Source organism: Brassica napus, chromosome A6, assembly GCF_020379485.1.
Source record: "Brassica napus cultivar Da-Ae chromosome A6, Da-Ae, whole genome shotgun sequence".
In the NCBI taxonomy this organism is placed as follows: Eukaryota; Viridiplantae; Streptophyta; class Magnoliopsida; order Brassicales; family Brassicaceae; genus Brassica; species Brassica napus.
The window spans coordinates 2946415-2966403 of record NC_063439.1 but is presented as its reverse complement, the minus strand read 5'-3'; the positions used below and the strand labels follow the sequence as shown (position 1 = coordinate 2966403).

Genomic DNA, 19989 nt, shown 5'->3' with positions numbered 1-19989 from the left:
TTTATTTTTGGATCTATACATGTATCCAAAGAATTCCATTCGGTTTCAGTTCAGATATTTTAAGGTTGGTTCCGATTCGATTTCCAAGTCTGGGTAAAACACCTAAGCCTATCTAGACTTCTACATGTTTGATATTCGCGCATGAGATTTTTCACCTAGTGCTTGGATCCACAGATGAAAAAAATCCTAAGCAATAAGTAAGCTACTTCTTACACTAAATCAGTGGCGGACCCAGCAATTAAATTAACCTGTGTCATTATATTTTGTTTAAAAAAAGATCACAATAAGAAAAGCAATATGGAGCATCGAACTTGGGTTTACTTGGGTTTACTTGGGTTTAGGGGTGTCAACCCCTTAGCATTTAACATCTAGACTGATGATTCTCCTTCAGTCTTTATGTAAAAAACATTAATTTTATCTTTTAACCTGTGTCAACTGACACACCCAATCCTTTACTGGGTCCGCCTCTGCACTAAATGTATGCCTCTTATAAATAAAGATACTGAAAATATCAACAATATTCTATATTTTTGTTGACTAATCTATGATCAGGTTTTTATAATTTGTATAATCTTGTTAGCCATCTCCACTGTTTTATCTGTTTTCGATCTTAATTGATCTCCTAACATTATATCATCTCCACGTAAAGTAGAGGTTATTTAGAATTCATTGACGAAAATAGAAAATAACTGAAATTAAAATCTTTTTTTTTAAAATCATGACCGCTACAAAACATGGAGACAGAAGAACATTGATAAATTCTCCATTGGTGTCCTTTAAATACCAAAATATTCTAACTTGGAGGGTGTTTCGTTTCCTGCATGCAAAACGTTTTGTATAATTTTTTACTTTCAAAGTTGCTTTAACGAAAAGTATTTAAATAACAACCCCGCTCTTTTTAAAATAGACAAGTTAAGCATATAAAATTTTTCCACCTAACGAAAAGTGACAGATATCTGGCTATAAATAGCGGAGTAGAGAACATCTCCTAACATATCAAGTAAAATTTGTATTTATATCACTCTCTACATCCTTTGTTTTAGAAAACATCTCAAGGTCCGCCTAGAAACTAATCATTCCAATCTCTTTATTTTCAATATAAAATAGGGATAACATATTATATATCAATGACTCTCTTCAATTTTGAATGAATTGACATGTTTTTGGTAAAGTTTTATAACTTTTCTTGTATTTTCTTTTCTAAATTGTTTATTTGTTTTTTTTTTTGGTTTTAGGAACGAAAAGAAATGTCGACCGAGTCGTATGAAGATACCCTTGAAAGACTTGGAGAGCTTCTCAGGTACACGCACACTTTCTTTCTTTCCCAAAGCAGATAGACATCTTGGACTTTGCAGATAGACATCTTGGACTTTCCCAAAGCTTAACCCATACAGTACGTATGTCATAAAATGTGTAATATGAAAAGGTGAATTAATTTGCAGTTGTAAATCGGATCTCGGGAAAGTGGCGGCGACAAAGATTAAGAAGTTATTTGATGAGCTAGAGGAACATAAATCCAACAAGTCATCAGATGCTGTAGAACGAATCCAATCCGGATTTATCCATTTCAAGACTCACAAATTTTTGTACGTTTTATTCCTAATTCCGTATGGAACCGTCCATCTTAATATCAAACATATTCCACATCCAAAAAATGCAAAAACAGATAAATTACCATGCAATATTCCGAGTTTTTCTACAATAATAGTTTAGGGCATCTCCCTCCCTACTCCATTTTTTCCTCTAAAATAGAGTAAAAGTGAATATGGAGTAAATAATGCTCCAATCCAACTCTATATCTCACTCTATAATGAAATTTACTCCATAAATGGAGTAATCTATTTTTTGTTTATTCATCACTCCATTATGGAGTGGAAAATGGAGTAGGGTTGAAGCAATTTTACTCTATTTTCATTTTTACTCTATTTTAGAAGAAAAATGGAGTTTTACATTGGAAATGCTCTTATATCGATTTAGTCCCACCAGTTTGGTGGCTAACTAAAGCATTTTAGACAATTTTATTATTATATGTTGGCCAAAAATTAGACGGAAGAAGTTATGGATGCTTTTAATGTGTATTGGTTAAATAAAGATTGCTCATTATATGGTTGTTTCATCCATTTCCAGGAAGAAACCTTCGTTGTACAATGCACTTGCCAAGAGCCAGAATCCCAAGGTTTTAAATTTTGCTGATCGCTTTTATTAATATTATTATTTTTCCTCCTTATTGGTTTCCTTTTATCGTTTCATCTTTCTCTAATCAGCCAAAAATAGTAGGAAACAGAAGAAAATGATTAGTCCAGCAATTATAATAGTGCCTCTATGGGCAAGCTACTAATAAACTAAAACCCTAAAAATTAGAAAGGAGGGTTAAGAGTGCATGTTTGATTGATAATCCTCTTACAAGTGTAAAATTTCTTTTGCAGTTTCTGGTGTTTGCTTGTTCGGACTCCCGAGTTAGCCCTTCTCACATCTTGAACTTCCAACCTGGGGAAGCCTTTGAAATTAGAAACATTGCAAACATGGTTCCACTTTTTGACAAGGTTCGTCTAATTTTTTCATGTCATTCTAATTATCTTCACACCAACGTCACAAGTTGTCGTTAGTGGTTAAATAACATATGCATTGTCTCTTTGGAAACTTGCAGACACAACACTCTGGTACTGGTGCGGCTATGGAATATCCAATTACAAAACTCAACGTACGTAATAACTAATTAATGTTCATGTTAGATATACTGCTTCTTAGAGATATTTCTCTTGTCTTGCTCTTTTTGATCGTACATGGTCGGCCATTATAAGAACTTGGTGAAAACCTGAGGTGACCTAGTTTTAACCCTACGATATATATATAATGCATTGTTTTGTTATTAACAGGTGGAGAACATTCTTGTGATTGGTCACAGCCGTTGTGGTGGAATAAAGGCACTTATGTCAATTGAAGATGATGCAGCTCCCAATAAGAGGTAACCAAACTCAAAACGCTATCTTTAAGTACATTATCAAGAATGAGACTTTCTTGGGCGATCACTTTATTGAAAATTCTTTGAAATGGCAGCATCTTCATAGAAGACTGGGTCAAGATCGGTACATCGGCCAAGAACAAGGTCAAGCAGGAGTTTGGAGACTTGAGCTTCGAAGAACAGTGCACTCACTGTGAAAAGGTACGTAATAGAAAATAAAATACAAAATATGTTGCTCCGTTTTCTGTCTCGCCGTGGGTTTGTAACTGAGATTGACTTGGGTTTTCCAGGAAGCGGTGAACGTTACCTTGGGGAATCTGTTGTCTTACCCATTCGTGAGAGAAAGAGTGGAGAAGGGAAAGCTTGCCTTAAGAGGAGCTCACTACGATTTCGTGAATGGGACGTTTGAACTCTGGGAACTCGACGTCAAGACCACCCCTGCCTATGCCTTTTCTTAAAACAGTCCTACTTACCTTTTCTCTATGTTGCTTCTAAGTGTGTTCTTATTATGTACTTGCTTCTGATTCTTATTTCTCTTTCTTTTTTATGTTTCTGTGTGAAAAGTAATGAATAAGCTCTAAAGAGCATTTGTTTAGTTTCCAGCTTGTCTATAACTTCGAATATTCTACAACAAGATATGAATCTGATGAATTAATCAACAATCATCAAACTTCTGATAGAATAAGGCGGTCATTCATATGGTGTAGGAGCCTTATCCCGATGCATTGCATGAAATGCAAGTTTAACCTCCCATTCTGTAATTGAAACAGTGAGATTCTGGTTAATCTTATTCGTAATTTTCGAGATATTTCCCAAAGCATCTTTTATCTTCTCAGGGTTTGATGATTCACACAGATTCCTAAAATAGCTAGTAACAATGGTTACTAGTCCTTCCTCATCTTCTACAGTGTTTCCATTTCCATCAGTCAGCGGTTGAATCTGATTTCTTGCTTTCTTTTGTTTTGATAGATTGTAGAAATACTTTGAATTCATATCCCTTTTTCATCCCTTTTTCTCAGCCACACAATCCAATTCTTTTGTTTCTAAAACATTTTTACGGTTTAAAGACTTCAGAATTTTTTTTTAACGCTGAAGAAAGCTCTTATATTCTTGGTGATGTGGAAGGTTAAAAAATAGGAAAGAGAATGTTAAAAATTTAAACTATCGTATATGGTTTAAAATTGTATTTTTATGTGTTTATGTAAATTGAGATTTATCTAGAATTCATTGGCCAAAAAGCTAAGATAATTCAAATAAAAAATTAAGATCAATACATAAATGGAGACAAAATAAACTTGATGTATTTATCAAGAGAAATTCTAACTTCACTTCAAATTTGATGTCATTCTTTAAATTAATCATTCTGAATCATTAATAAATACTAGATTTTTTTACCGCGCTACGCGCGGATAAGATATTATATGTATTTCTCAATTCTAAAAAATAATGTATAATATTGTATTATATTATTTAAAAAATATAAAATATGACTACATAACATAAATATATTTTTAAATTTTCTTTGTGGAAATCATTATGTTGTTTGATTGTTGTACTTGATTCACATATTTGCATAGATATTTGTGATACATGAATAACTATATTTTTATTATCAGTAAATAATATATATTTATTATATAATATAAGAAAAATAAAATTATTTACTTTTTAAACAAACTTGTCTCATGTTGGGGACTCGGTTATAGACATATCATATACGAATGAGACATTTTTACAGTTATCAATCTTCTTAACATTGAAAAAACAAATCTACATATCAAAACAATATCTCATACGATCTATTTGTGGAATAATTACTCTGAAGAAATTGAATTTAGGCATCAAAAAGGACTGAAAATGTATGTGCATATATGTTATCTAAGTCTGCTTCACAAAGTATTATTCATAGTTCATATATCATTAATGTCCATCCTATTTTTTTGTCCACCATTTCTTAAACATCTTGAAATAACTGATGCTAATTAATAATAAACTTTTTGCTGGAAAAAAAATCAAATTTGTCTAATTATCGCTTAAATATTTTATTAATATGGTCTAAGAAGCTTTGAAGTGATATCATAGTTTAATTTATTAGTTTTTTTGTTAATTTTTAGAGGTTTTTGTATTTAAGATTTTTTTCCATATTAAGCTTTTATTTCTTTCACAGAATTGATATATATATATATCATAAAAATTACCATCAAATCAGTTTTACTTATTTATTATTTTGTTTTAACGAAAATACACTTTTTAAATAATTTAATTTAAAATAAAATTATATATTAATTTGCTGTATTTTAACAATTTCATTGATTTAATTAATTTGCTTTGGTGGATAACTTAAAAAGTTTTCATATGAATCGGGGAAAGTAAATTTATGTTGTTATATTATATTTATTTTGTGTATATAGAATCTATATATAATGCTAGTGTAATAAAGAAAGAACATTATTTTTTTGTAACTTCAAAAAGATACATTATTACAATTTAAAATGAATCAAAATTGAATAAAATGGTAATTAAATATTTGTAAATCTAATTGTTTAGTTGGATTCTCATGAAAAAATAATCGATTGGTTAAACAAATGTTTCAAAATTTGTTGTGGTATTGTTTTGTCTATAAATTATAAAATTTATTGAATTAATATATTTAATTATTGCATCCTTAAATAATATTTTATTAAGACATTAGAAAAATATGTTTTGAGTTGTTTTGTCAAATTGTACAAAAATCTATGCTTTTTCATATTTGTAACTTCAAAAAGATACATTATGATAATTTGAAATTAATCAAAATTGAATAAAATGGTAATTAAATATTTGTAAATCTAATTATTATTTTTATCTTGTTTAGTTGGATTCTCATGAAAAAAAATCGATAGGTTAAACAAATGTTTCAAAATTTGTTGTGTTATTGTTTTGTCTATAAATTACAAAATTTATTGAATTAATATATTTAATTATTGCACCCTTAAATAATATTTTATTAAGATATTAGAGAAGTATGTTATGAGTTCTTTTGTCAAAATTTTACAAAAATCTATGTTTTTTCATATTTGTCACGAAAATTTATATGTTAAACTTACTTTTACAAAATTCTTAACTTTGTCACGAAAACAAAAATCTATGCTTTTTCATATTTGTCAACGTTCTCACACTTTCTAAGAATATATTAGCTTAGTCACTTACTTATTTTTTTTTTACAAAACAAAGTATCGGAGTCTTGAAAGTTGAATTCATATTATTGTAAATGTACATAAGAGTTTGTGATTATATACTTAGTGGTTCTTGTATTTGTGTCCAAGAATGTTTCAATGGCTTAGTGGTAACTATACTATATATATATCATACTAACCCGGGTTCGATTCTCACCTTCGCATTGTTTTTTTATTTTTTACGAAAAAAATGAGATGACATGGCAATTTCGGATTCTCTGATTGGTTGATTTTTCTATCCTATGTGGACATCCTCTCCATGGCTTATATCCCCCTTTTAGTATAGTATAGATTTGAATTATTTATAAAAGTTTATAAACTCACACACCTCCTAAATACTAAATCCTAAATAATCATTACTAAACTCTAAATTCAAATATTATAATATTTTTGACTAATATATTTTTGAAAAATAATATCTAACTTAATATATTTTAAACAATTTCTTATTGAACGTCTATTTTCGGTTCGTCCTCCTGATACCAAAATATTTCAATCTTGGAGGGTTTTTGTTTTTCTGTATGCAAAACGTTTTGCATAATTTATGAATTTTCAAAGTTGCTTTAACTAAAAGTACTGTAAATAACAAACTTTCTGTTTTTAAAATAGACAAATTAGTCATATAGAATTTTCCGTATAGTGAAAGTGACTGATCTCCGACTATAAATAGTGGAGTAGCTAGTGGTCATCTCCTAACATATAAACTAAAATTGTATTTATTTTTAAGTATCTTGCTCTAAATCCTTTGATTTCCAAAGAAACTCTCGAGGTCCGTCTAGAAACTTAAATCATCCTAATTTCTCTTGTTTACTGCACAATTTTGTGTTTTGTTAGATTCGGTTTATAATAATGAAGATCTCTATTGTTACTTCAATCGTCTATCAAACTACAAACATTTGAATTATAAAATTTATACAAAAATTAAATTAAATTTATTTTATAATTTAGGGTCTTAAGTTTATGTTATAAGCTTTTTAAAACTTGACGTAAAAAAGAAGAAGAAGTCTAAGTCAGTGTTTCACTAGACTTGGGCCGATTCTTCTCGTCAAAATGAAACCATTGTTAGATTTTGATTACCTTAGTTTTTATAGTATCAGCCATCGATAGTTACAATTACAAAGTCATTTCTGCATTTTTGTGTCAAATTGACATGGTTCTCCATAAAATTTTTACATAGTTATTTTCTTAATTTTACAATTCATTATGTATATCTCGCAAATTCACCTTTTTTTATTTGTATTTTCTTTTCTATTTTCTTCTTTTGTTAGAACGAAAAGAAATGTCGACGGAGTCATATGAAGATGCCCTTGAAAGACTAGGAGAGCTTCTCAGGTACACACACTCTTTTTCTTTCGCAAAGCAGATCATACTGACTTTGCAGGTTGGTCACTGATCACAACGCGGATCATTTTGCCCCCATATACTGTACCTTGACCCATCATTTATGAGTACAAATTTTTTTTTTTTGAAATTATTTATGAGTACAAATTGTCATCTAAATTTTGTGTAATATGAAAGGTGAATTAATTTTGCAGTAACAAATCGGATCTCGGGAACAAGGTGGCCGCAAAGATCAAGAAGTTATTTGGTGAGCTAGAAGAATTTGAATCCAAGAAGTCATCAGATGCCGTAAAACAAATCAAATCCGGATTTATCCACTTCAAGAATCATAAATATTTGTACGTTTATTCCGAATTTCAATATACTTTTAAAATAGATAAAATCCACCTTTTTCCCCATACTTATATGATAATAGTGCTTATAAACACATTATTTTAATCTAGTTACCTACTCAAAAGACATACTACGGATAAAAAGAGTTTCTTAAGTTATTGGTTAAATAAGGTTGCTCATTATATTGTTGGTTTGATAAATATCCAGGAAGAACCCTTCCTTGTTCAAAGCACTTGCCAAGAGCCAGAACCCCAAGGTTTTAATTTTGCTAATCTCTTTATTCCTTTTTCCACCTTTGGTAGTTTCCTTTTCTCTAATTAGCCAACAATAGTATGAAGCCGAAGAAAATGCTCGGAAATTAAAAAGGATCTCAAGTATTATAGGATGGAGATAAACTAATTTTCTTATCACCAATTGATTTTAGATTATGAACTCATCCAACTTAAACTTAATAGAGTCTGATCTATAATAGCTCCGTCGCAAAGTTGGTCAAATGATTATTATAAAGACCAAAAGAAAAGATAGAAATCCTAACTTTATGAATTCAGACTGCATGATAGATATCTTTAACAAGTGAGAATTTCTTTTTGTAGTTTCTGGTGTTTGCTTGTTCAGATTCCCGAGTTAGCCCTTCTCACATCTTGAACTTCCAACCTGGAGAAGCCTTCATCGTTAGAAACATTGCAAATATGGTTCCACTTTATGACAAGGTTCATCCAATATTTTCATGTCTTTCTAATTATCTTTACACAAGCACCAAAAGTTGTTGTTAGTGGTTAAATAATTATCCACTTTTGACAAGTTGTTGTCTTTGGAAACTTGCAGACACAACACTCTGGTACTGGTGCGGCTATGGAATACCCAATTACAAAACTCAACGTACGTAATAATTAATTAATGGTCCTGTTTTTCGATAGAATTGCTTCTTAGAGATATTTTATCTTGTCTAACACCTTTGATCTTACATGGTCGGCCATAAGATGCGTAGATATGTGAACTAATTTTTACGCTACGATAATGTACTGTTTTGTAATTACCAGGTGGAGACCATTCTGGTGATTGGTCACAGCCGTTGTGGTGGAATAAAGGGTCTCATGTCCATTGAAGATGATTCAGCTCCAAGTAGGAGGTAACCAACCTTAAAACGCTAACTTAATCAAATATCTTATAATTTACATTATCAAGAATGAGAAGGTTTTTCTTAAGCAAAAAAAGAATGAGATAGTTTTTACCAAGAAAAAAAAAGAAAGAGACAGTTTCTTGGGTGATTGGTTGGTTCACTAACTTCACTGAATTTCTTTTTGAAATCGCAGCGTCTTCATAGAAGACTGGGTCAAGATTGGTACACCGGCGAAGAACATGATCAAGCAGGAGTATGGAGACCTGAGCTTCGAAGAACAGTGCACATACTGTGAGAAGGTACGTAATAAAAAAAATATACACAATATTTTGCATTGTTTCGGTCTTACTTTTAAGGAAGAAACTCAGAGCGCCTCTTTTTTCCAGGAAGCGGTAAATGTGACGCTGGGGAATCTGCTGTCTTACCCATTTGTGAGAGAAAGAGTGATGAAGGGAAAGCTCACCATAAGAGGAGCCCACTACGATTTCGTGAATGGAACGTTTGAACTCTGGGAACTCGATGTCAAGACCACCCCTGCCTGTTTCTTTTCTTAAGATATTCCTTCTTACCTTTTCTCTATGTTGCTTTTTTTTCTCTGAACAACTCTATGTTGCTTCTAAGTCTTATTATCATGTACTTGCTTCTGTTTCTTATTTCTGTGTTCTTGTTTATGTTTCCATTGGAAGAGAAACGAATAAGCTAAGTTTCAAAAAAAAGAAAAGAATAAGCTAGAAGAGTATTCTTTTTAGTTTCCAACTTAATTTGAGTTTATAAATCCAAACACTAGAACGAGACATGAATCTGATGAAATTATCACCTGTTGGTTATTTGGGACGGTAGCTCGAATGGGTGCAAACTATAAACTTGAATATTTCGACTATATTTTCAGTTTTGAATTACACGAAATCTCTTTGTATGATAAAACAATCAAACTCTCATTTTGTTCAAGGTGATACAAGAATAACATAAAGAAATTTAGTATTTATATGTATTTCTTCAAAATATAGAGTATTTACCAAAAAATTCAATATTTTTATGCATAGTTGCATCTTTCACCAACATATGATGAAGTTCAAAGAGGTTTGAAACTTTGTTGTCTCTGTTTCTCTAGAAAATAACGATTTTATAGTGGTTAGTCCACCAATTTAGGGAGTATTATAAAGTCTTACTAAATTAATTGACAAAAAATCAAAACGATGTCCATGTACCATGAAGGAGAGTTTAATATACATTAACACAAATGTATGATGTGTTTAAAAATTAACACTAAAGCTCATAGGGTTCAATATATAGAGTATTTACCGAAAAACTCAAACTTTTCGTAGGGGTTAACCCATATATTTTGAGAAATATTCAAATATATGAAAATAATTTTTTAATACATAGTTGCATCATTCACTAACATATGATGAATTTCAAAGAGGTTTGAAACTTTTGTTGTCTCCGTTTCTCTAGAAAAAAGGATTTTATAGTGGTCAATCCACCAATTTAGAGACTATTAGAAGTTTTACTAAATCAATTGTCAAAAAATTAAAACGATGCACATGTACCATGAAAGAGAGTTTAATATATATTAATACAAATGTAGGATATGTTTAGAAATTTTAAAACAACACTAAAGATCATAGGCTTAAGTATATAGAGCATTTAAAGAAAAATTCAATATATTCGTAGGGGTTAACTCATAGATTCTGAAAAAAATTCAAAAATAATGTTTTAATGCATAGTTGCATCCTTCACTAACATATGATAAAGTTCAAAGAGGTTTGGAGCTTTTGTTATCTCCGTTTCTCTAGAAAATAACGATTTTATAGTGATTAATCCATCAATTTAAAGAGTATTATGAAGTTTTACTAAATTAATTGTCAAAAACTTAAAACGATGCACATGTACCATGACAGAGAGGTTAATATACATTAATACAAATGTAGAATGTGTTTAGAAAATTTAAAACAACACTAAAGATCATAGGCTTCAGTATATAGAGTATTTACCGAAAAGTTCAATATTTTCTTAGGGGTTAACATATATATTTTGAGAAAAAAACAAAAAATCTGAAAATATTGTTTTATTGCATAACTGCATCCTTCACTAACATATGATGAAGTTCAAAGAGGTTTGGACCTTTTGCTGTCTCCGTTTCTCTAGGAAATTACGATTTTATAGTGGTTAGTCCACCAATTTATGGAGTAATATGAAGTTTTACTAAATTAATTGACAAAAAGTAAAAAAGATTCTCATATACAATGAAAGAGATTTTAATATACATTAATACAAATATAGAATGTATTTAAAAATTTTAAAACAACACTAAAGATCATAGGCTTCAGTATATAGAGCATTTACCAAAATAATTAAATATTTCCGTTGGGGTTAACACATAGATTTTGAGAAAATTCAAAAATATGAAAATAATGTTTTAATGCATAGTTGCATCCTTCACTAACATAAAATGAAGTTCAAAGAGGTTTTGAGCTTTTGTTGTCTCCTTTTCTCTAGAAATAAACGATTTTATAGTAGTTAGTCCACCAATTTAAGGAGTATTATGAAGTCTTACTAAATTAATTGACAAAAAACTAAAACGATGCTCATATACAATGAAAGAGAGTTTAATATATATTAATACAAATTTTGAATGTGATTAGAAATTTTAAAACAATACTAAAGATCATAGGCTTCAGTATATAGAGCATTTACCGAAAAATTCAATATTTTCATAGGTGTTAACACATAGATTTTGAGAAAAAAATTAAAAATATGAAAATATTGTTTTAATGCATAGTTACATCCTTCACTAACATATGATGAAGTTCAAAGAGGTTTGGAGATTTTGCTGTCTCCGTTTCTCTAGAAAATTACGATTTAATAGTGGTTAGTCCACCAATTTACGGAGTATTATGAAGTTTTACTAAATTAATTGACAAAAAATAAAAACGATGCCCATATACAATGAAAGAGATTTTAATATACATTAATACAAATGTAGAATGTGTTTAGAAATCTTAAAACAACACCAAAAATCTTAGGCTTCTTTATATAGAGCACGTACCCAAAAAATTCAATATTTCCGTAGGGGTTAACACATAGATTTTGAGAAAAATTCAAAAATATGAAAATAATGTTTTAATGCATAGTTGCATCCTTCACTAACATATGATGAAGTTCAAAGAGGTTTTGAGCTTTTGTTGTCTCCGTTTCTTTAAAAAGAAACGATTTTATAGTGGCTAGTCCACCAATTTATGGAGTATTATGAAGTTTTACTGAATTAATTGACAAAAAATTAAAACGATGCCCATGTACAATAAAAGAGAGTTTAATATACATTAATACAAATATAGAATGTGTTTAGAAATTTTAAAACAATACTAAAGATCGTATGCTTCAGTATATTGAGCTTTTACCTAAAAATTAAATATTTTCGTAGGGATTAACACATAGATTTTGTAAAAATTCAAAAAAAATAAAAAAATATTTTTAATGCATAGTTGCATCCTTCACTAACATATGATGACGTTCAAAGAGGTTTGGAGATTTTGTTGTCTCTGTTTCTCTAGAAAATAACGATTTTATATTGGTTAGTCCACAAATTTAGGGATTATTATGAAGTTTTACTAAAGTAATTGACAAAAAATTAAAAGGATTTCCATGTACATTTAAAGAGAGTTTAATATACATTAATACAAATGTAGAATCTGTTTATAAACTTTAAAACAACACTAAAAATCTTAGGCTTCTGTATATAGAGCATTTACCGAATAATTCAATATTTCCGTAGGGGTTAACACATAGATTTTGAGAAAAATTCAAAAAATATAAAAATACTGTTTTAATACATAGTTGCATGCTTCACTAAATATGAAGTTCAAAGAGGTTTAGAACCTTTGTTATCTCTGTTTTTCTAGAGAATAGTGATTTAATAGTGGTTATTCCACCAATTTAGGAAGTATTATGAAGTTTTATTAAATTAATTGACAAAAAATTAAAACGATGCGCATGTACCATGAAAAAAGAATTTAATATACATTAATACAAATGTAGAAGGGCAATTGTCAATAATAGCACCTTTTGAAGTTTATGTCTCAAAAATAGCACTAGAAGGAGAAAGTCACAAAAATGACATTCATTAAAGGGTAAAATATCTATAATACCTTTGGTTTAAAATTAAATAAATAAACTAAAATAATTAAAAATTAAAAAAAAATAAAAATAAAATAGTTTCAGATTATATGTTTTCAGATTCGAAATTTTTATAATTTTTTTTTTAAAAAACAATTTCAAATTTTTTTTTATTTTTTTTTTCAGATTTTCTTTTTATAATTTAAAAATACTTTTTGAAATTGTTTTTAAAATTTTTATTTTTTATTTTTATTTTATTATTTATTATTTATAAAATTTTAAACCCTAATTCCAAAACCTCACCCCTTAACTCTAAACCCTAAGGTTTGGATTAATTAACCCTAGGGATATAAGTGTACATTACCTCTTTAATGAAACCTATTTTTGTGATTTTGAGCCTTGAGTGCTACTTTGGGAACAAAAACTTGGTTTGGTGCTATTCTAGTCTTTTTCTCAATGTAGAATTTGTTTAGAAATTTTAAAACAACACTAAGGATCATAGGCTTCAGTATATAGAGCATTTAAAGAAAAATTCAATATTTTCGTAGTTAACACATATATTTTGAAAAAAAAATCAAAAATATGAAAATATTGTCTTAATGCATAGTTTCATGTTTCACTAATATATGTGAAGTTGAAAGAGGTTTGGAGCTTTTGTTGTCTCAGTTTCTCTAGAAATAAACGATTTTATAGTGGTTAGTCCACCAATTTACGGAGTATTATGAAGTTTTACTAAATTAATTGACAAAAAATTAAAACGATGCCCATATACAATGAAAGAGAGTTTAATATACATTAATACAAATGTTGAATGTGTTTCAAAATTTTAAAATAATACTAAAGATCATAGGCTTTCACTGTATAGAACATTTACCGAAAAATTCAATATTTTCGTAGGGGGTTAGCACATAGATTTTGAGAAAAATTCAAAAATATGAAAATAATGTTTTAATGCATAGTTGCATCCTTTACTAACATATGATGAAGTTCAAAGAGGTTTGGAGCTTTTGTTGTCTCCGTTTCTCTAGAAAATAACGATTTTATAGTGGTTAGTCCACCAATTTACGGAACATTATGAAGTTTTACTAAATTAATTGACAAAAAATTAAAATAATGCCCATGTATAATGAAACAGAGTTTAATATACATTAATAAAAATGAAGAATGTTGTCATCGTTTTAATTTTCTAGAGAATAGCGATTTTATAGTGGTTAGTCCACCAATTTAGGAAGTATTATGAAGTTTTACTAAATTAATTGACAAAAAATTAAAACGATTCTCATGTAACATGAAAGATAGTTTAATATACATTAATACAAATGTAGAATGCGTTTAGAAATTTTAAAACAATACTAAAAATCATAGGCTTCAGTATATATAGCATTTACCGCAACATTCAATATTTCGTAGGGGTACACATAGATTTTGAGAAAAATTCAAAAATATTAAAATACTGTTTTAATGCATAGTTCATCCTTCAGTAACATATGATGAATGTCAAAGAGATTTGAAACTTTTGTTGTCTCCGTTTCTCTAGAAAATAGCGGTTAGTCCACCAATTTTGGGAGTATTATGAAGTTTTACTAAATTAATTGACAAAAAAATTAAAACGATGTTCTTGAACCATGAAAAAAGGTTTAATATATATTAAATACAATTTTTTTTTGTCAGCAAACAAACAAACTCATATAGACTCTGTGAACCAAACTGGTAGCTCCGCATCCATGTGGACTACAAACGAGGGTTGCTTTCTTGCACTGCGTGCTAGACTATCCGCCCTTGTGTTTAACGTCCTTCGTATATGGATGAGCTCTGAGCTGTGGAAACTTCTTTGCAGGATCTTGATATCTTCCAAATAACTTGCAAATGCGGGTCATTCTGTGGGTTCAGAAACCATCTTCACCAACTGAGAATAATCCGTCGCAAAAGTAACATTAAATACAAATTTAGAATGTGCTTAGAAATTTTTAAACAACACTAAAGATCTATGTTGGTAATTGAACTTGCATCTGACTACCCTTATATCATGAACTAAATCTAACCATTGACAAACCATAAATTATGGTTCAGTTCAAGTACTTAAGCATTCATATTAAAGTCTACCATTATTGAATACCATTATTGAATATTAGGATTACTACTGTATCAACTCAACCTCTCTATAACATAAGTTGTATCCAACCTAGTGCTCGTCATGACATGCAGTTAGCTACAATCACTTGTAAATACTCTAGTTATGATATTGCTTGTCATGTATAAGGCACAAAGCTTCACATTCACATCCATGAGAGTGCTCATTGGAGACCAATCTCACAATTGATCTTCTTAACAACTTTCTCAATATAATTAGATTGTGTTAAAGGTTGTCTCTTACTTTCATATCTATCTTATTAAAGTAGAAGTACATTTGAAAAATGTTTGCAAACATGAATAGTAGTAAAAAAAAATGTTTGGAGACATATATATCAATATATCAAAAAAAAATAATGGGCTTAAATTATTAAGAAAAATTGAAAATCCATTATAGAAACACTATATATCTGGGCCAACCTTAAAATATACGAAAATGATATAATCTAATTACTTAAAAATATATATTTATATATAAAACTCCATACTTGCAACAAATATATATATTTATATAAAAAATAAAGTAAACACCCGTGCAGATGCATAGACCAAAATCTAGTGTGATTCAAATTTCAAAATTCACATCCACATCTACTTCCTTCGTGTCTTTCATCGCAAAACTTCATAACAATAAAACTTTTGTAAGCTCTACTTGTCTGAAGTCACATCTACTTCACTCGTGTCTTTCATCGCAAAACTTCATAACAATAAACCTTTTGTAAGCTCTACTTGTCTGAGGTCACTGCCAAAGATTAAAATGAGCATTCCAAAATTGAACGCTTTTGTAACCTCAACTTGTCTGAGGTCAGTGCCAAAAATTAAAATGATTGTTATTCCAATATCGAACTAGTCAATTTGCTATTAAACACAACGCCATCTAACTAAAGACTTAAAATCTTTAACCAAATAGTTTAAACATACATTTTGGTCTGATTTGGATCAGGTTTTTTGCCCACTCCTAATCAGATGCATAAGGCCAATTCTTCATGGAGTTAATAATATTCGTTTTAGTGTCTACGAGTACTAGTGAAATGTACACGGAAAAATATTGATGTAAACCGAGTGATAAAATTTGGGGGTAAACGTAAACCGGAAGCAAGAAATCAAAACCAACTTGGTTTACTCAATAAACCAAAATGAGTAGAGTGAATGTAGAAGTATTATTACGGATCAGGCCTCAGCCCGAATCTGAACATTTGGAAAATGAAAGGACAAAGTGAAGGATAAAATTTGGGGGTAAACGTAAACCGGAAATTGAACCGGAAGCAAGAAATCAAAACCAACTTGGTTTACTCAATAAACCAAAATGAGTAGAGTGAATGTAGAAGTATTATTACGGATCAGGCCCAGCCCGAATCTGAACATTTGTAAAGAAAACTAACGAATATAATCCACAGAAAATGAAAGGACAAAGTGAAGGCTAAACCACAGAAAACCGAACCAAATCCAACCCGGTTCGATTTGGCTTGTCATCGGTGGCTGGCTCTCTCCTTTACGGTCCTCCTATTGTGGGACATAACAAGAAATCAACACACCAAATAAAAAAAGCTAAACCAAACCAAACCAAACTGTGACATACCTGTTTGCATTTAGATGTGAATCGGCTTGTCATAGGTGGCCATGGCAGCTTCCTTGAGAGCCTCGCTCATAGTGGGATGAGCGTGGCAGACTCGAGCAATATCTTCACTCGACGCATCGTAGTTAATCGCAAGAACCGCCTCATGGATCAGTTCTCCAGCGTTTGGTGACATAATGTGAACGCCCAAGATCTTATCCGTCTCCTTATCAGCCAAAATCTTAACCAATCCTTCGGCATTATCTATGGCCTTAGCTCTACTATTGGCCATAAACGGGAACTTCCCAACACGATAGCTCACACCGTCTTTCTTCAACTGTTCTTCGGTTTTACCGACCGAAGCCACCTCGGGATGAGTGTAGACAACACCAGGAACCTTGTCGTAATCCACATGGCCGTGTTTGCCTGCTATGAACTCCACACAAGCAACACCGTCTTCTTCAGCTTTGTGAGCAAGCATTGGTCCTGGAATCACATCTCCAATCGCATACACGCCTGAGACATTGGTCGAGAACCTCTCGTTCACCAGAATTCTCCCACCTTTGTCGGTTTCCACTCCGATTTTCTCCAGGTCAAGTCCAGATGTGAAGGGTGTTCTCCCCGCTGAGACAAGGACAACATCGGCTTCGAGCGTGGTCTGGTCTCCACCTTCAGCTGGCTCCACCGTGAGCTTCACACCGTCTCCAGAGGCGTCCACGGACACAACTTTGGTCTTGAGCATGAACTTCATCTTTTGCTTCTCAAGAGAACGCTGAAACTGCTTACGGATTTCACCATCCATAGAAGGAACGATATCGCCAGCAAACTCAACCACCGTGACCTCTGATCCAAGCCTTCCCCAAACAGAACCCATCTCCAGCCCAATATATCCAGCACCAATCACAATCAGTTTCTTGGGGACTTCAGACAAAGACAAGGCTCCAGTCGAGGAAACAATCTTCTTCTCATCGATTGTAATACCAGGCAAAGACTTGACGTCAGAGCCGGTAGCAACAATGATGTGTTTGCCCTTCACAACGGTGTTTCCTCCATCGATAGTCTCCACAGAGACTTCATTGGGGGAAAGAAACTTACCATACCCCTTGACATAGGTAACCTTGTTCTTCTTGAACAAACCCTCAATACCACGAGTGAGGTTCTTGACGGCATTGTCTTTCTGAGCCAACATAGCAGGAAGATCAACCTCCACTGAAGCCAACTTGATACCATGGTGAGCAAATGCGTGTTTCGCCTCATGGTACATATGTGAAGAGTGAAGAAGTGCCTATTACATAAAAAAAAAGACATTCGGATTAACTTCCCCTTCAGCAGAAACTAATAACATCAATCACAGATCAAACGAAAAGCTCCAAACAATCAGATAATCACAGATTAAGGTTTTGCTAACTGAGCTCGCAATCAAACAAATCATCCACAAGCTAAAGCTTAAAAGCCAAATTCAGCATGGGATTATTAGGCCAAACAATCACAGTTAACTAACTCTCTAATTGATTCATCCAGGAAACATATAGATCGATCGAATCTCAGTGATGATCACTAGCAACAAACAAGGATTCAATTGAAAATCGAAATTGACCTTCGAGGGAATACACCCGACGTTGAGACAAGTACCACCGAGCGCGCCGCGCTTCTCGATACAGGTGGTTTTGAGACCAAGCTGAGCCGCCTTGATCGCCGCCACGTAACCGCCGGGACCGCCGCCGATGACGACGACGTCGTTCTCATCAGATCCCGATGACGCGAAGCCGCGGGAGAGGGAAAAGGAGAATCTAAGAGCGTCAGTGTGAGAGGTAGTTACGTTTCTGGTGAGAAAATAAGCCTTCCTTCTTGCTAAATTCGCCATCGCCATTTTTGTGTGAGAGAGAGAGAGAGAGAGAGAGAGAGAGAAACTTGGTTGGCTCTTTGTAGAGATGAACAGAGCCGGCGAAATGTATAAAGCGAGAGAGAGGCTTCAGACCCTTTTTAATTTTATAATCATAAATAATATTTAATATTTTCCAGAATTGACCATATATTATGAGAATAATTCCTCTGAATTATGGAAAATTAATCAACCTGTTGGTTCAGTAAGGATATAAAGTTTCCAAAATCTCATGTACCACGAAATATTCAAAATTAATTACAAAATTATCAAAATAAATACTTGAATCATTTTTTGTAGGGCTGGGCAAATAAACCGAACCCGAAAACCCGAACCGAATCCGATCCGATAAAAATGAATCCGAACCGATCCGAACCCGACGTAAATACCGAATGGGTCTTGTTTTGTGGTATTTCGGGTTATGGGTATTATCCGAACCGAACCCGAATCTAAATGGATATCCGATAGAACCCGAAACATTCAAAACCTCGAAAAGATCTTATACCAAACATGATCTCAATTCATAATATGTATCCAAAATACACTAAGAAATATTGAAAATTTAAAGTACTTATCTATTACATGAAGGTTGGTGGTTCTATTATATGAATGTTGATGGTTAAAGATGGACGTTGAATCTTGAAGTATTTAGATTTTAATTTTGTTTTCGTTAACCAATGTTTCTCATTTCATGAGAACTTGGTTTTCGTTTTATGCTTTTATTTATTTGGTTTTCTTTTTATCAGTAAATATGTTTACTTTTCGTTTGATTTTGAATAATCACGGTTGATGTTCCTTATTTTTGAATCGATTTTACTTAAGTTTTGGTTACAAAATAGGTACAAATCAGATATTTTAAAACTGAAGAACCGATTTTACTCATGTTTTGGTTATAAAATAGGTAAAAATCAGGTACTTTTAAACCGAAAAACCGATTGGGACCCGAACCCGAAAGTATATTGGGTTGTACCGGTTCTTTGAAGATTTACTAACCCCGATCCGAACCCGATAGAACCCGAACCGGTCCCGAACCGAACTTTCATATAATCCGAATGGGCCTGATTTTGATGAACCCGAAAAACCGAAACCCGATTGGATAAAACCGAAACCCGATTGGGACCCCGAATGCCCAGGCCTAATTTTTTGGCTTCATTTTCATTCATAAAAAGACATAAAAAGGCAAAAAAGGCAAAAAAGGAAAATATATGGACATGGAGATTCATGGAGGAAAAGAAGATAAAGAGATAAAGATAGAGATGATGAGAAGCAATGACATAAGGTTAGGATTGAAGCTTTTCAGATAAACCTCCAAAATCTTCCACAGTCCACACATAC

The 19989-nt window shown here is 31.7% G+C and overlaps 3 protein-coding genes across 3 annotated transcripts; 2 read left to right on the top strand and 1 right to left on the bottom strand.

The window, feature by feature from the left end:
• The first annotated feature begins 903 nt into the window (after positions 1–903).
• LOC106351215 (beta carbonic anhydrase 3-like) lies at positions 904–3557 on the top strand. The gene is made up of 9 exons (XM_013791028.3): positions 904–1056; positions 1236–1300; positions 1443–1586; positions 2128–2176; positions 2427–2543; positions 2648–2701; positions 2877–2965; positions 3058–3163; positions 3253–3557. The coding sequence occupies exons 2-9, from the start codon at positions 1248–1250 to the stop codon at positions 3418–3420; spliced, it is 780 nt and encodes a 259-aa protein (XP_013646482.2). The 5' UTR covers positions 904–1056; positions 1236–1247; the 3' UTR covers positions 3421–3557.
• A 3044-nt stretch (positions 3558–6601) lies between these two features.
• Positions 6602–9719, top strand: LOC106351216 (beta carbonic anhydrase 3-like). Its single transcript, XM_013791029.3, has 9 exons — positions 6602–6946; positions 7446–7509; positions 7713–7856; positions 8059–8107; positions 8445–8561; positions 8677–8730; positions 8892–8980; positions 9165–9270; positions 9358–9719. The coding sequence occupies exons 2-9, from the start codon at positions 7457–7459 to the stop codon at positions 9523–9525; spliced, it is 780 nt and encodes a 259-aa protein (XP_013646483.2). The 5' UTR covers positions 6602–6946; positions 7446–7456; the 3' UTR covers positions 9526–9719.
• A 6768-nt stretch (positions 9720–16487) lies between these two features.
• On the bottom strand, positions 16488–18939 carry LOC125574907 (dihydrolipoyl dehydrogenase 1, mitochondrial). Its single transcript, XM_048782029.1, has 3 exons — positions 18370–18939; positions 16797–18057; positions 16488–16720 (listed from the first exon to the last, which is right to left on the bottom strand). The coding sequence occupies exons 1-2, from the start codon at positions 18640–18642 to the stop codon at positions 16807–16809; spliced, it is 1524 nt and encodes a 507-aa protein (XP_048637986.1). The 5' UTR covers positions 18643–18939; the 3' UTR covers positions 16488–16720; positions 16797–16806.
• Between the last annotated feature and the right edge of the window lie 1050 nt (positions 18940–19989).

What these genes read in the sequence shown, in the direction of transcription:
- LOC125574907 (XM_048782029.1), bottom strand. Translation starts at nt 18,642, where the DNA reads ATGGCGATGGCGAATTTAGCAAGAAGGAAGGCTTATTTTCTCACCAGA. An exon ending in TCGGGTGTATTCCCTCGAAG is followed by an intron (nt 18,058 to 18,369) that starts GTCAATTTCGAT and finishes TTTATGTAATAG; the next exon opens with GCACTTCTTCACTCTTCACA.
- LOC106351215 (XM_013791028.3), top strand. Translation starts at nt 1,248, where the DNA reads ATGTCGACCGAGTCGTATGAAGATACCCTTGAAAGACTTGGAGAGCTT. An exon ending in TTCAAGACTCACAAATTTTT is followed by an intron (nt 1,587 to 2,127) that starts GTACGTTTTATT and finishes ATCCATTTCCAG; the next exon opens with GAAGAAACCTTCGTTGTACA. An exon ending in GATGCAGCTCCCAATAAGAG is followed by an intron (nt 2,966 to 3,057) that starts GTAACCAAACTC and finishes TTGAAATGGCAG; the next exon opens with CATCTTCATAGAAGACTGGG.
- LOC106351216 (XM_013791029.3), top strand. Translation starts at nt 7,457, where the DNA reads ATGTCGACGGAGTCATATGAAGATGCCCTTGAAAGACTAGGAGAGCTT. An exon ending in ACCCAATTACAAAACTCAAC is followed by an intron (nt 8,731 to 8,891) that starts GTACGTAATAAT and finishes TGTAATTACCAG; the next exon opens with GTGGAGACCATTCTGGTGAT. An exon ending in GATTCAGCTCCAAGTAGGAG is followed by an intron (nt 8,981 to 9,164) that starts GTAACCAACCTT and finishes TTGAAATCGCAG; the next exon opens with CGTCTTCATAGAAGACTGGG.